General features: G+C 41.4%; 1 protein-coding gene across 6 annotated transcripts in view; it reads left to right on the top strand.

Moving 5' to 3' along the window:
• SLC44A3 (solute carrier family 44 member 3) overlaps window positions 1-13,510 on the top strand; it is a 173,847-nt gene that overhangs the window by 139,720 nt on the left and 20,617 nt on the right. For 5 of the 6 annotated variants that reach the window (XM_050960946.1, XM_050960949.1, XM_050960951.1 and 2 more), the window contains 2 exons: window positions 4,626-4,782; window positions 8,328-8,411. In XM_050960946.1, the coding sequence (XP_050816903.1) occupies window positions 4,626-4,782; window positions 8,328-8,411 (241 nt within the window). The remainder of the gene's footprint in view (window positions 1-4,625; window positions 4,783-8,327; window positions 8,412-13,510) is intronic. The other variant, XM_050960948.1, reaches the window with a different exon arrangement.

Below are 13,510 nucleotides of genomic sequence, written 5' to 3'. Positions count from 1 at the left end.
TTCTAGCTAGTGAATGGCCACAGGAAATGGAACAGCCTTTCCCTGAGGAAACTTGCTTCCTCAGTACACACAACAATCCATTAGGCACTTCTCAGCCACTGTCCATAAGTGGAATTAAAAATGTGGAGGGCAGAGAGTTGTTTCAGCTGGATTAGCTTTACAGGTGACATCTGTTTGACCTGATATAATTATACTGAAACTACACTTTGCTTTCTTTTATTTCAGATAAAAGATAAATTCCTAAGAGGCCTTATTAATTTAATTAAAGAAATTGTGGTTCATGTAACGGCTACTCTTTTATAACTTGCAAAAAGAGATTGCGCTCCTGACGGGGCCCCTTTCCTTCCCCACCCCACCCCCCTTTGTGTGTGTGTGTGGAGAACGCTCGTCATGGAAATCTTGTTAGCTTGGTTTGTTTTGTATAAGGATTTGTTTCCATCATGTGTTGAGGGGTTAAGTGCATAGCTGCTTTCCTCCTCACTGTGATCAGATGTTCCCCCTGCCATTGATTTTAAAGAAAAAGGTTTTGTGGATTTGACTAGTTACCCAAAATTATTTACTGAAGGCCCAATTCTACAAATGCTTAAGGATGTTGAATAGCTGTTCTCATGCAAGTAGTCCCATAGTACTCTTGTGAGTAACGTTACTCACCTGCTTTAGTGTTTGTAGGATCAGAGCCCTGAGCCTGCAAACCCTTACATGTATTACTTCTGGGGGAATTCTGTGCCACTGCGCAATGCAGAATTTTGCAGAAATTAACGTGCGTGCAGAATTTCCTTTCCCTCACAGAAATGGGCTGCAGTGCTGCTAGCTGCCACTAGGAGCCAATGGACTTGGCAGAGCCCAGCTTGCAAATAGAAGACAGTGCTGGGGGTGGGGGAAGGAGCTAGAGGGTTCCTGGCAGCTGCAGTTCCCAGCATGCCCCGAAGGAAGGAGACAGCAGTGTGCAGGAAACTCTGTGCTGGGGCGGCTCTAGGAATTTTGCCGCCCCAAGCACGGCAGACAGGCTGCCCTCCGCGGTTTGCCTGCAGATGGTCCGCTGCTTCCGCGGACCTGTGGGAGGTCCGCCGAAGCCGTGGGACCAGCGGACCCTCCGCAAGGCAAACCGCGGAGGGCAGCCTGCCTGCCGCCCTCACGGCGCCGGCAGAGCGCCCCCTGCGGCTTGCCGCCCCAAGCACGTGCTTGGCGTGCTGGGGCCTGGAGCTGCCCCTGCTTTGTGCAAGCCTGGAACCAAACATCAGGCTGTTTCTCCCTCTGGATCCCTGGGCTCTGGGGCCGGAGGTGGATTGGTGTCTGGGCTCGAGGGGCCCTGCGGTTGAGCTCTGGGACAAGGGGGTTTGGGTGTATTGGCTGGGGAGGGGACCCAGAGATGGGCTCTGGGGGTAAGGGGTTGTAGGTGTCTGGCCCCCCAGCTGGGCTCTGGGGGGCAGGAGGAAGAGGGAAGCGAAACAGGAACTGGGTTGTCATAGTGGCTCTCATCCTTTCCTGCTTTGATCCATGATTAGAAGGAAAATCAGATTCCAACATGCCTGGAACTATAATGAAATCTCGTTAGAACATGACAATTCTCAGCTAGACCAAGGCGGTTTGCAACAGCCTCCAAATTTGTAGAGGTTTATGCAAGCCAAACTTAACTTATTAATCAGTACTGTTAAAGTAGAGAAGGAAAATTTATACTTTATCTCTTCAGCAGCAAGTGAATTATTAACAGAATTGTAAACCTTGTCCTCTATATTTTCTAAACATGGTTAATATTTCAACTTGCTGTTCTTTAATCTTTAATTTTCCCAGGTCTGAGTGTAAGCTATCATGAATAGAAAAGAGCAGTAGTACAGGGATGAAATCATTAAAGTTTATCAATACATATGTATTTCTGACATCTAAAAATGATGTTTTTAAGAGAGTCTATCAAAGTACTCGCTCTACATAAAAAATCACCATCCCTCAAGCTGTTCCCCTGGCAATAAGATCAAAACTGCTGCATACTCGCAACTGCTTTGCTGGTATTTCCTATTTAAAATAATGTGGTACATAGCATATAGAAATATAACTTTATAGATGCAAAGTAATTATTGCTATGAAAGGACTGCAGTGATATACTCAGGATTATTGGAGCACTATGATACCTATCTTAACTTAGTTGTGTAAATCCCTGCTGTGGTGAAGATTTAATAAAAATGTGTTTGCAGACCTTCCTTTTCAAATCCCACCCAGCTGCTCTGTCTCTCACACACATACACACAAACCCTTTTTATGCTCTGTTTTTTCTGTAAACTCTTCATTTTAAAGGCAATAAATGAATCCTTCAAAAGCTCCTTATGAAGAGTGAACATTTTAGTTCTGATTTGGGGTCTGATTCTTACTTAATTCCATATTCAATGTATTTTCACTTGAGTAAATATTTCAGCATGAGCCTATTATTTAGGGTTTGCTAATAAAAGGGTCTCCTTGCCTTTTTATGCTAGTGTAACTACAGTGAATAGTAATCAGTGTATTTGAAGACCCCAGAATGTTTTTTGGGGGATTTATTGTGCTGAGAAGACTGATTTCAGTGTAGTTCATTTCCTGGTTTTGGAGAGTTAATAAGTATAAATTCTTCAGAGCTGTGTCATGCCATTTCTTGTATCTAATTCATATTAAGGTGATCTTTAAAATGCAAACAAAAAAAACCCCTTCATGTGGCATTCTGACATCACTTATAAGACAAAACATGAAGTTAATTTTCATGTGTATACTTAGATTTTAGAACATTTGTTATTGCCTCAAAACATCACAGCTAAAATGCAGTAGAACAGTATATTTTCAGTTATGAGTAGGTCAGATAATATTTTAAACACATTAGACCAAATTCTGCTCTGACTTGAAATAAACCTTTTGAAATAAACCTCTGGAGTTAAATCAGCAAAATTGAGAGCAAAATTTGCCCCAATCATTACAGTGACATCAGAGAGTAAATCTTAGTTTTGCATGTAAGATCTTGCCAGACTGTTTATTTTTGTTTGACCACTGATTCAGAGCAAGTGGACCCAGTTCTGCAGACTGATCTCCTATTGTAATATCATCAAATAGGGAATGCAGAGGGGCTAGAAAGATGTCAGAAGCAAGGTAGAGGCATTCAAAGGAAGTATAATTCTCATACATTGTTTGTTTACTTAGAACATTTCCCCTCCCGCCCCCACCAGTTTTCCTGTTGTGATATCTGTTAATGAATGCATGAAAATAGTCATTGCCTATGTACTTAATTAACCCAGTAAAAGATTTAAACTTGTTTTCCTTCATCTGGACTTAGGGCTTGATCTAGTTCCCAACTGGAGTCAATAAAGTCTAGATTGATCATAGAATCATAGATATATAGGGCTGGAAGGGACATTGAGAGGTCATCAAGTCCAGTCCCCTATGCTGAATCAGGACCAAGTAAACCTAGACCGTCCCTGACAGGTGTTTGTCCAACCCGTTCTTAAAAAACCTACAATGATGGGGATTCCACAACCTCCTTTGGGAGCCTATTCCAGATCTTGACTATCCTTATACACCGCTACCTCGATATAACGCCACCTGAAATAACAAGAATTTGGATATAATGTGGTAAAGCAGTGCTCCGGGGAGGTGGGGCTGCGCACTCCGGTGGATCAAAGCAAGTTCAATATAACATGGTTTCACCTATAATGTGGTAAGATTTTTGGCTCCCAAGGACAGCATTATATCAAGGTAGAGGTGTAATTAGAAAATTTTCCCTAATATCTAACCTAAATCTCCCTTGATGCAGATTAAGCCCATTACTTCTTGTGTTACCTTCAGTGGACATGGAGAACAGTTGATCCCCATCCTCTTTATAACTGCCCTTAACATATTTGAAGACTCTTATCTTCTTTTCTCAAGACTGGACATGCCCAGATTGTTAACATTTCCTCATAGGTCACATTTTCTAAACCTTTTGTAATTTTTCTTACTTTCCTCTGACTCTCTGGAATTTGTTCACATCTTTCCTGAAGCATGGCACTCAAGATTGAACACAGTTCTCCAGCTCAGGCCTCACCAATGCTGAGGAGAGCAAGACAATTATCTCACGTGACTTTTGTACAACACTTCTGTTAATACACACCAGAATAATATTAGCTTTCTCCGCATCACATCATTGACTCATATTCAATTGATGATCCATGATAACTCCCAGATCCTTTTCAGCACTACTACAATGTAGCCTGTTATTCCCCATTTTGTATTTGTCCATTTTGTTTCTTCCTTCCTAAGAGGTAGTACTTTTTAGTTATCTTTATTGAATTTCATCTTGTTGATTTCAGAGCAATTCTCCAATTTGCCAAGGTTGTTTTTGATTTCTGAGCCTTTCCTCCAACATGTTTTCAATCCCATCCACCTTGGTGTCATCTGCAAACTTTATACGCATACCCTCTACTCTATTATCTAAGTCATTTAATGAAAATATTCAATAGCACTGGATTCAGGAGTGACCTCCATGGGATTCCACTAGATATGCAATCCCAGTAATATTTCAGTTACAAGAAACTGAAACAATAAAATATATTAATTTGTTTAAACAGCGGTAGAATCAGCTGTATTTTCTGCTTCTATAACATTTTAAAATACTGTTTGTTTTTTCCCCCTAGAAATAAGAGTAGCTTGCCACGACACCTGATCCTGTCTTCAATATCAGTTCTTTTTTGCTATCATCAAGGAACAGTTGTAAAGGGGTCGTTTTTAATCACAATAGTGAGAATTCCAAGAATTATTCTTATGTACCTTTATGATGCTCTAAAAGAAAAGGTGAGTACATACTTGTGTAACACAATAATACAGTGGTTAAGGGGTGAAGTCAGGAAAGAAATGTACTGAAAAACTAACCTCTGTGTAAGAAATAGAAATGTGATCTGTAGTGTGTTTTATTTTGATTTCTTCATGAAATAGTTTCTTCTCTGTATCTATTCCTTTCTGCCTCAGATCAGATTTTTTTTTAACTTCAAATAAGAAAATCAAAGGTGATTTATTTTTACTTTTTTAATGTAAAATCTTATATGAGGAGTAAGGAACAATTTAGAGTTGGCAGAAGGATTTTTTTTTTAAAACTCTCACATCATAATCATTTTTTTAAAAATCCAACTTACCAAGAATGTCTTTATTCTGAGCATGAAAGCTCTCTTCTCTAGGTGATTTCACCTGCCTTGTGATGGGAGACTCAAGAGTACACCTCTACCCTGATATAACATGATCCGTTATAACATGAATTCAGATATAACTCAATAACGCAGTGCCCTGAGGGGGGAGGGCTGCTCACTCTGGCAGATCAAATCAAGTTTGACGTGGTTTCACCTATAACGCAGTAAGATTTTTTTGGCTCCTGAGGACAGCGTTATATCGAGGTAGAGGTGTGGATACAAAGAATAGCCCACTTTCTTGTCCAGAATTTCAGCATATCTTTTAAAGTATAAAGAAGTGTGGTTAAGTGTTTCTGTTGTTTGTCTTTTTAATTTTCATGGACCTCTGCATGTCTGGGCTTCTGCTGGAAACAGAAGTACCATAGTAACACAGGAATGCAAATTGTGTTTTTTTTCTGGAAATCTCATGGGAGCGGCTTGTTCTTATGAGATGTGAAGCTCTTTTTCTTAATCTGCAGTTTGTAATAAATTAGTAGCAGTAGTGGGTCTGTGTGGCACTGCACTGACATCACTGGGGCTCCGTATGAGTGCAGGAATCCACTTGCAGGCACTCTGTAAGTGCCTAAATAAGAGGGATTTGATGTTCAGAGGTGCTGAGTACTCAGAACATTTTCTGAAGTCAATAGGAGCTGTGGGTGCTCAGCACCTCTGAAAATCAAGTTACTCTTTTTAGGTGCTTAAACTTGGATGTAGTTGCTTAACTTTAGGCACCCATTTGTGGAAAATTTTGCCCTTAAACCTTGGGTGTTTGGTTCAGTTAAACACCTTGAAGCTTGCATTTTGCCAGTAGATATGACATGATGGATAAGAAGGGTTTTGTTACTAGGAAGAATATACGTTTTGTTTTCCAGTTGTGAAGGAGTTAAAACCACAAGCATACAAGACCATTCACTGGAGTCTGTGTAAAAGTCACAAATAATGCATAAGAACGAATGGGATATTACAGATTAATGACAAGATTCAACTACTCAGAAACTTTATGGTCGGCTGCTTTTGTTGTGCATCTGAAGCAGATGTGCTAGTTGCTGGAAATTCTGGATAAATGTTGAATGAGCCAATATTGTCTAGCAAAGAGGGTTTATTTGTATCCCTAGGTGTATCCTCCACGTCATCCTCTTCTTTTCTACCTCCCATGGCCAGCATACAGCCTTCCAGTTGAGGAGGACTTGACAGGACTTCCTCTGAAGTTAGGCAGTGCAGCTCCTAAACAGGCTGCGGGGCACCTGCTAACAGTGGGCCAGACTGTTCCCCCCAAATCCATGGAGGAAGACCCTCCACACAGTGATTCCACTCCGTTCTGGCATACCAGAGTACAATCCCCCATATCCCTGGACTCTGCAGACTCCTTTCCACAAAGTACAGGGGCCAACAAGGTGGCAGTGGTTGGGGAGTGGGCAGACTGGAAGGGATGCAAATCATCCCTCCTGTGGTCTCACAGGACGTAACTAGACTGTATTGCCTTTTCCATAGATGTCCCTGTTCCCTCTGGAGACAGGGGATCCTTTGCTCCACTGCAGCCATGCTGTCTGGGAGAGGGGAGGTATTGCTAGAGGCCAGAGCATCTGTACAGGTGTCCCTGGAGTTTTGTGGGTTTGTAGGAGGACATCCAGGCCTTTTCCACCAGGCAACCCCCTCCCTTCCTCCTGACAGAATTACCAAGAGGAATCGCAACCTGCAGAGTCTCCTCCTCTGAGTTTTAATGTGGAAGGGGATGAATATTGTCCATTGTGAGGAAATTAGCATGCTGCTTTTATAATAAACACAGCTCTCCATCGAGACATGGCAAAGTATTGCCATTTATCGTGGCTCAGAGTATATTATTCTTTGGTGACACTTAAAAAAAATAAAATTGAATGCTGGAAAATTTCCATGGATATTAAACTCCAGACTAAACAATTCTCACCTTCACTGCTTCCATACAACTCCACCACTATGCATGTGACCTGAAGATTTAACACAGCCATTCTAAGAGCTTTACTTTAAAAAACAAACGAACAAAAAAAACACCTTTCTGAGCCCTGAAGATAGAGGATAAAAAAGACTTTTGATCAAATATCACCACATGGAATTTGCTTTTAAATACCATCTGGGGGAAATGGCCATGCCACAATGGCACTCAGGATGTAGGATTTCATGATTATATATTAAAATACTCTGTAGGATTAACAACTTTGGTTTTTGAGGTAATGTTAGATATTTTTCCCTGTTTTGTTTTATGTTTAATGTAAAGTTAATATTCATCAAAGTCTTTGTAAGAACTTCAGACTGTTTCCTGAAAGGAGTGATCTCCTTGAGAATTTAAGCCTGTCGTTTTTACCTTTCTTAATAAATTAAAGTACTTTGTGGGTATGTCAACATAGCAGCTGCCGGAAGTGTGCTTCCCAGCACAGATAGACAAGACCATGTGCTAGCGTCACTTGAGATAGCCACAGGGCTATTTTTAGTATGCTATGGTGGCATTGGGCAGCAGCTCAGGCTAGCCATTTGAATACGTACCCAGGGGTTTAGACGGGTTTGTGCTTTTGTGGGTAGCCTGAGCCACTGCTAGTGCTGCCATAGCCATGCTGCTATTTTTAGCACACTAACTTAAGCAGAGCTAGCATGTCCGTCTATCCATGCTAGGAAGCATGATCCCAGCTGCTGTGTAGACATTTCCTGTGTGTGCATGCACACATTTGTATAAATTTCTATATTCTTTTTATTTCTGTCACGGTTCCGGTTATTTCAAACACTTGAAAAACAACCCAAAAATAAAACTAACATTTGTATAAATTACAAAGAAAATAAATACTGTATATACAGTAAAAAAAAATTGTAAATAGACTCTGTTGGTCATCGATCATTACACTGACGGTTACTGATTTGCCTGAATGCTTTGTGCTACATGCAGCTATTAGCAAACCAAAGTTGCTTACGTCAGTTATTTTCCTTCCAGAGTAAAATCTTCCATCCAAAGGAAAAAAATGTTCAGCTCATCAATCATTAATACTGTAGGATCTGAATTAAAAACAATTCCCATAAGCAGGAAGGAAATCTCTGCTGTTTAAATGAATACTTTGTTAAAAGAACTGCAGTGTCCTGTTAAGCAAGTTGATGTAAAATGTCAGTTTTATATAAAATCTGTCCGCACTAACTGGTTACTTCATTTCCTTGCAGGAGAGTGCATGTGCAAGATGCATGTTCAAATGCTGTTTCTGCTGCTTTTGGTGTCTAGAAAGATGCCTAAGATACTTTAACCAGGTACAATACATTATATCAAGTGCATATCTAAAGTAATCTACAAGTAAAGTTATTCAATATAGTGAAGGCTGTATATAAATAAATTGTACTCTGCATCCTAGAGTTCATTTCAGACTGAGTCATTGTCTGCATTGTGTCTAGCTATGTTAGTTTAAATATTATAAAATATTGTCTACAGTATGGGAGAACCCTGTCAATCACAGGCACAATCTTGGTGTGTAATATCAGGAAGATTTAATGTAGACATGCCAGATGAGTGATAAGACTGTTTTAGACAGCTGCAGCTGCACGGGAGCCAGCAAACAGAGCTGTAAACAGGGGAGTTTCAGTGGGAGTTTGCGGGGGAGACAAAGAGAGCTGGGCCGAGGAATAGACAGGCTAGTGAAGGGAGTGGATGATGATCTGGTTCCCCTTGGGGATTTGTTTTGCTGTGGGTGGTGGTGGTTTGGTTTGTGTTTCCTGGACTAACAGATTTTAGGTGGGAAGGCTATGACCAATACAGAGGCAGCGGTGGAAGACACAATGAAGATGACCGGATGTGGAAGCTGTGGCATGTACATGATCCTGGAGGGGGCATCTGATAAGAGTTTCATCTGCACGAGGTGCCTCCTGATAGAGCTGACGGTTGAGTTTAGAAGGGGGTTCGAGCAGATGGTGGAGCAAAGACCTGAGGAGGCTGAAGGGAAAAGCTCAGACTTGCAGATGGAAGCAGGACCAAAGAACTCTGAGGGACTGCTGGGTGAGGAAAGTGGACGGTGTAAGCATGTGACTAAGAGAACCAGGCAGGGGAAAAGACGGGCCAGTGAAGGAGAAATAGAACTCAGGAAACAGGTTTGTGGAGTTGGAAAATGAAGAAGGGGCACAGCAGGTGGTTGCTGAAGGTGAGAGGGCAAGGAAGAAGAGAAGAGCAACTAGTCCTATAGAAAAGAGGGGAAGAGTCAGTGGAGATGACAACACCAAATATGAGCCCCAGGAGATACGGGATGGGTTGCAGAGGACAATAGAAATCGAGAGGACTTGGAGCCAGAGGGAACGGGATAGACCAGATAGTTGCACCATCACCAGGAAAAGGCAGGTCTATGTGATTGGAGACTCCTTACTGAGAAGAACGGACAGGCCTGTAACCAGAGCTGATCCAGAAAACAGAAGGGCTTGCTGTCTGCCGGGTGCTAAGATACGGAATGTGCACCTGAGGCTGAAAAGGATCCTAACGGGAGCGGGAAAGAATCTGCTGATTGTCCTTCATGTGGGAACAAATGATATGACTAGATTCTCGCTGGAACGTATCAAGGGAGACTATGCCAGATTGGGGAAGACGCTTAAGGAAATCGAGGCTCAGGTAATTTTCAGTGGGATTCTGCCTGTTCCTAGAGAAGGGCAACAAAAGTGTGACAAGATTATGGTGCTCAACAGATGGCTCAGGCAGTGGTGCTATAAGGAGAGCTTTGGGATGTGTGGCCACTGGGAAGCATTCATGGACAGAGGACTGTTTTCTTGGAATGGACTTCACCTGATTAAGGAGGGAAATAGATTTCTAGGATGGAGGCTGGCACAACTGATTAAGAGAACGTTAAACTAGGAATTTGGGGGAGATGGTTGGGAGATGTCCAGGTAATCTTCACACCAGAATTTAACACTGAGAGGGAAGAAAACAAAGAAAGAAAGGATACAGCTGTGGGTATGAGAATGGACATAAGGAAGAAGGGTAGTGTAGATACCAGTCTAATAGGTGATACTAGTGGTAGAATGTCTGTGTCTAATCGGGTAAAGAATGTCAGTGAAACCAAACGGCAAAAATTTAAGATGTTTGTACGCTAATGCGAGGAGCCTAGGTAACAAAATTGAGGAACTAGAGCTGCTGGTGCAGGAAATGAAACTGGATATTACAGGGATAACAGAAATATGGTGGAGTAGTAGTCATGACTGGAGTACAGGTATTGAAGGCTATGTGCTGTTTAGGAAAGACAGAAATAAAGGCAAAGGTGGTGGAGTAGCATTGTATATCGATTATGAGGTTAACTGTCAAGAAATAAGTGATGGAATGGATAAAACAGAGTCTGTCTGGGCAAAAATCACATTGAGAAAGAAAGAGCCTCCCCTGAGGCTTGAGGTGTGCTACAGACCATCGGGATCCGATTTGGATATGGATAGAGACCTCTTTATGTTTTTAATGAAGTAAACACTAATGGGAATTGTGTGATCATGGGAGACTTTAACTTCCCAGATACAGACTGGAGGACAAGTACTAGTAATAATAATAGGGCTCAGATTTTCCTGGATGTGATAGCTGACGGATTCCTTCACCAAATAGTTGAAGAACCAACAAGAGGGGATGCCATTTTAGATTTGGTTTTGGTGAGTAGTGAGGACCTCATAGAAGAAATGGTTGTAGGGGACAGCGTTGGTTCGAGTGATCATGAGTTAATTCAGTTCAAACTAGATGGAAGGATAAACAAAAATAGATCTGGGACTAGGGTTTTTTATTTCAAAAGGGCTAACTTTAAAGAATTAAGGAAATTAGTTAGGGAAGTGGATTGGACTGAAGAACTTGTGGATCTAAAGGCAGAGGAGGTCTGGAATTACTTAAGTCAAAGTTGCAGAAACTATCAGAAACCTGCATCCCAAGAAAGGGGGAAAAATTCATAGGCAGGAGTTGTAGACCAAGCTGGATGAGCGAGCATCTCAGAGAGGTGGTTAAGAAAAAGCAGAAAGCCTACAAGGAGTGGAAGATGGGAGGGATTAGCAAGGAACGCTACCTTTATTGAAGTCAGAACATGTAGGAATAAAGTGAGAAAGGCCAAAAGCCGTGTAGAGTTCGACCTTGCAAAGGGAATTAAAACCAATAGTAAAAGGTTCTGTAGCCATATAAATAAGAAGCAAACAAAGAAAGAAGAAGTGGGACTGCTGAACACTGAGGATGGAGTGGAGGTTAAGGATAATCTAGGCATAGCCCAATATCTAAACAAATAGTTTGCCTCAGTCTTCAATGAGGCTAATGAGGAACTTAGGGATAATGGTAGGATGACAAATGGGAATGAGGATATGGAAGTAGATATTACCACATCCAATGTAGAAGCCAAACTCAAACAGCTTAATGGGACTAAACTGGGAAGGCCCAGATAATCTTCATCCAAGAATATTAAAGGAATTGGCACATGAAATTGCAAGCCCATTAGCAAGAATTTTTAATGAATCATTAAACTCAGGGGTTGTACTGTACGACTGGAGAATTGCTAACATAGTTCCTATTTTTAAGAAAGGAAAAAGAAGTGAGTAACTATAGGCCTGTTAGTTTGACATCTGTAGTATGCAAAATCTTGGAAAAATATTTGAAGGAGAAAGTAGTTAAGGACGTTGAGGTCAGCGGTAATTGGGACAAAATACAACATGGTTTTACAAAAGGTAGATTGTGCCAAACCAACCTGATCTCCTTCTTTGAGAAGGTAACAGATTTTTTAGACAAAGGAAACACAGTGGATCTAGTTTACCTCGATTTCAGTAAGGCATTTGATGCGGTTCCACGTGGGGAATTATTAGCTAAATTGGAAAAGATGAGAATCAATATGAAAACTGAAAGGTGGATAAGGAACTGGTTAAAGGGGAGACTACAGTGGGTCATACTGAAAGGTGAACTGTCAGGCTGGAAGGAGGTTACTAGTGGAGTTCTTCAGGGATCGGTTTTTGGACCAATGTTATTTAATCTTTTTATTACTGACCTTGGCACAAAAAGTGGGAATGTGCTAATAAAGTTTGCGGATGACACAAAACTGGGAGGTATTGCTAATATAGAGAAGGACCAGGATATCATATAGGAAGATCTGGATGACCTTGTAAACTGGAGTAATAGTAATAGGATGAAATTTAATAGTGAAAAGTGCAAGGTCATGCATTTAGGGATTAATAACAAGAATTTTGGTTATAAATTGGGGACACATCAGTTGGAAGTAACAGAGAAGGAGAAGGACCTTGGAGTATTGGCTGATCACAGGTTGACTAAGAGCTGCCAATGTGATATGGCCGTTAAAAAAGCTAATGCGGTCTTAGGATGTATCAGGTGAGGTATTTCCAGTAAAGATAAGGAGGTGTTAGTACTGTTATACAAGGCATTGGTGAGACCTTATCTGGAATATTTTGCAGTTCTGGTCTCCCATGTTCAAGAAGGATGAATTCAAACTGGAACAGGTACAGAGAAGGGCTACTAGGATGATCCGAAGGATGGAGAACCTGTCTTATGAAAGGAAACTCAAAGAGCTTGTCTTGTTTAACCTAACCAAAAGAAGGCTGAGGGGAGAGATGATTGCTCTTTATAAATATATCAGAGAGATAAATATCAGGGAGGGAGAGGAATTATTTAAGTTTAGTACCAATGTGGACACAAGAACACATGGATATAAACTGGACACTAGGAAGTTTAGACTTGAAATTAGACGAAGGTTTCTACCCATTAGAGGAGTGAAGTTCTGGAACAGCCTTCCAAGGGGAATAGTGGGGGCAAAAGACATATCTGGCTTCAAGACTAAGCTTGATAAGTTTATGGAGGGGATGGTATGATGGGATACCCCAATTTTGGCAATTAATTGATCTTTGATTATTAGCAGGTAAATATGCCCAATGGTCTGTGATGGGATGGGATCTGAGTTACTACAGAGAATTCTTTCCTGGGTGCTGGCTGATGAGTTTTGCCCACATGCTCAGGATTTAACTGATCGCCATATATGGGATCAGGAAGGAATTTTCCTCCAGGGCAGATTGCCAGAGGCTCTGGAGGGTTTTTGCCTTCCTCTGCAGGATGGGGCACGGGTCACTTGCTGGAAGATTCTCTGCTCCTTGAGGTCTTTAAACCATGATTTGAGGACTTCAATAACTCAGACATAGGTTAGGGGTCTGTTACAGGAGTGAGTGGGTGAGATTCTGTGGCCTGCCTTGTGCAGGAGGTCAGATTAGATGATCATATTGGTCCCTTCTGACCTTGAAGTCTGAGTCTGCATTCAAATTAATTGATTGCTGATTAACTTGAGTTAGCTAGCACATTTGTCCATGCGAGTCTGGATGCACCACAAACATTTGTGAGGTGTCCCAACTAGTATGTACACGTGTAC

This window comes from Gopherus flavomarginatus, chromosome 7 (assembly GCF_025201925.1).
Source record: "Gopherus flavomarginatus isolate rGopFla2 chromosome 7, rGopFla2.mat.asm, whole genome shotgun sequence".
In the NCBI taxonomy this organism is placed as follows: Eukaryota; Metazoa; Chordata; order Testudines; family Testudinidae; genus Gopherus; species Gopherus flavomarginatus.
The sequence above is the reverse complement of the archived record's forward strand: the minus strand, read 5'-3'. Positions and strand labels throughout refer to the sequence as shown.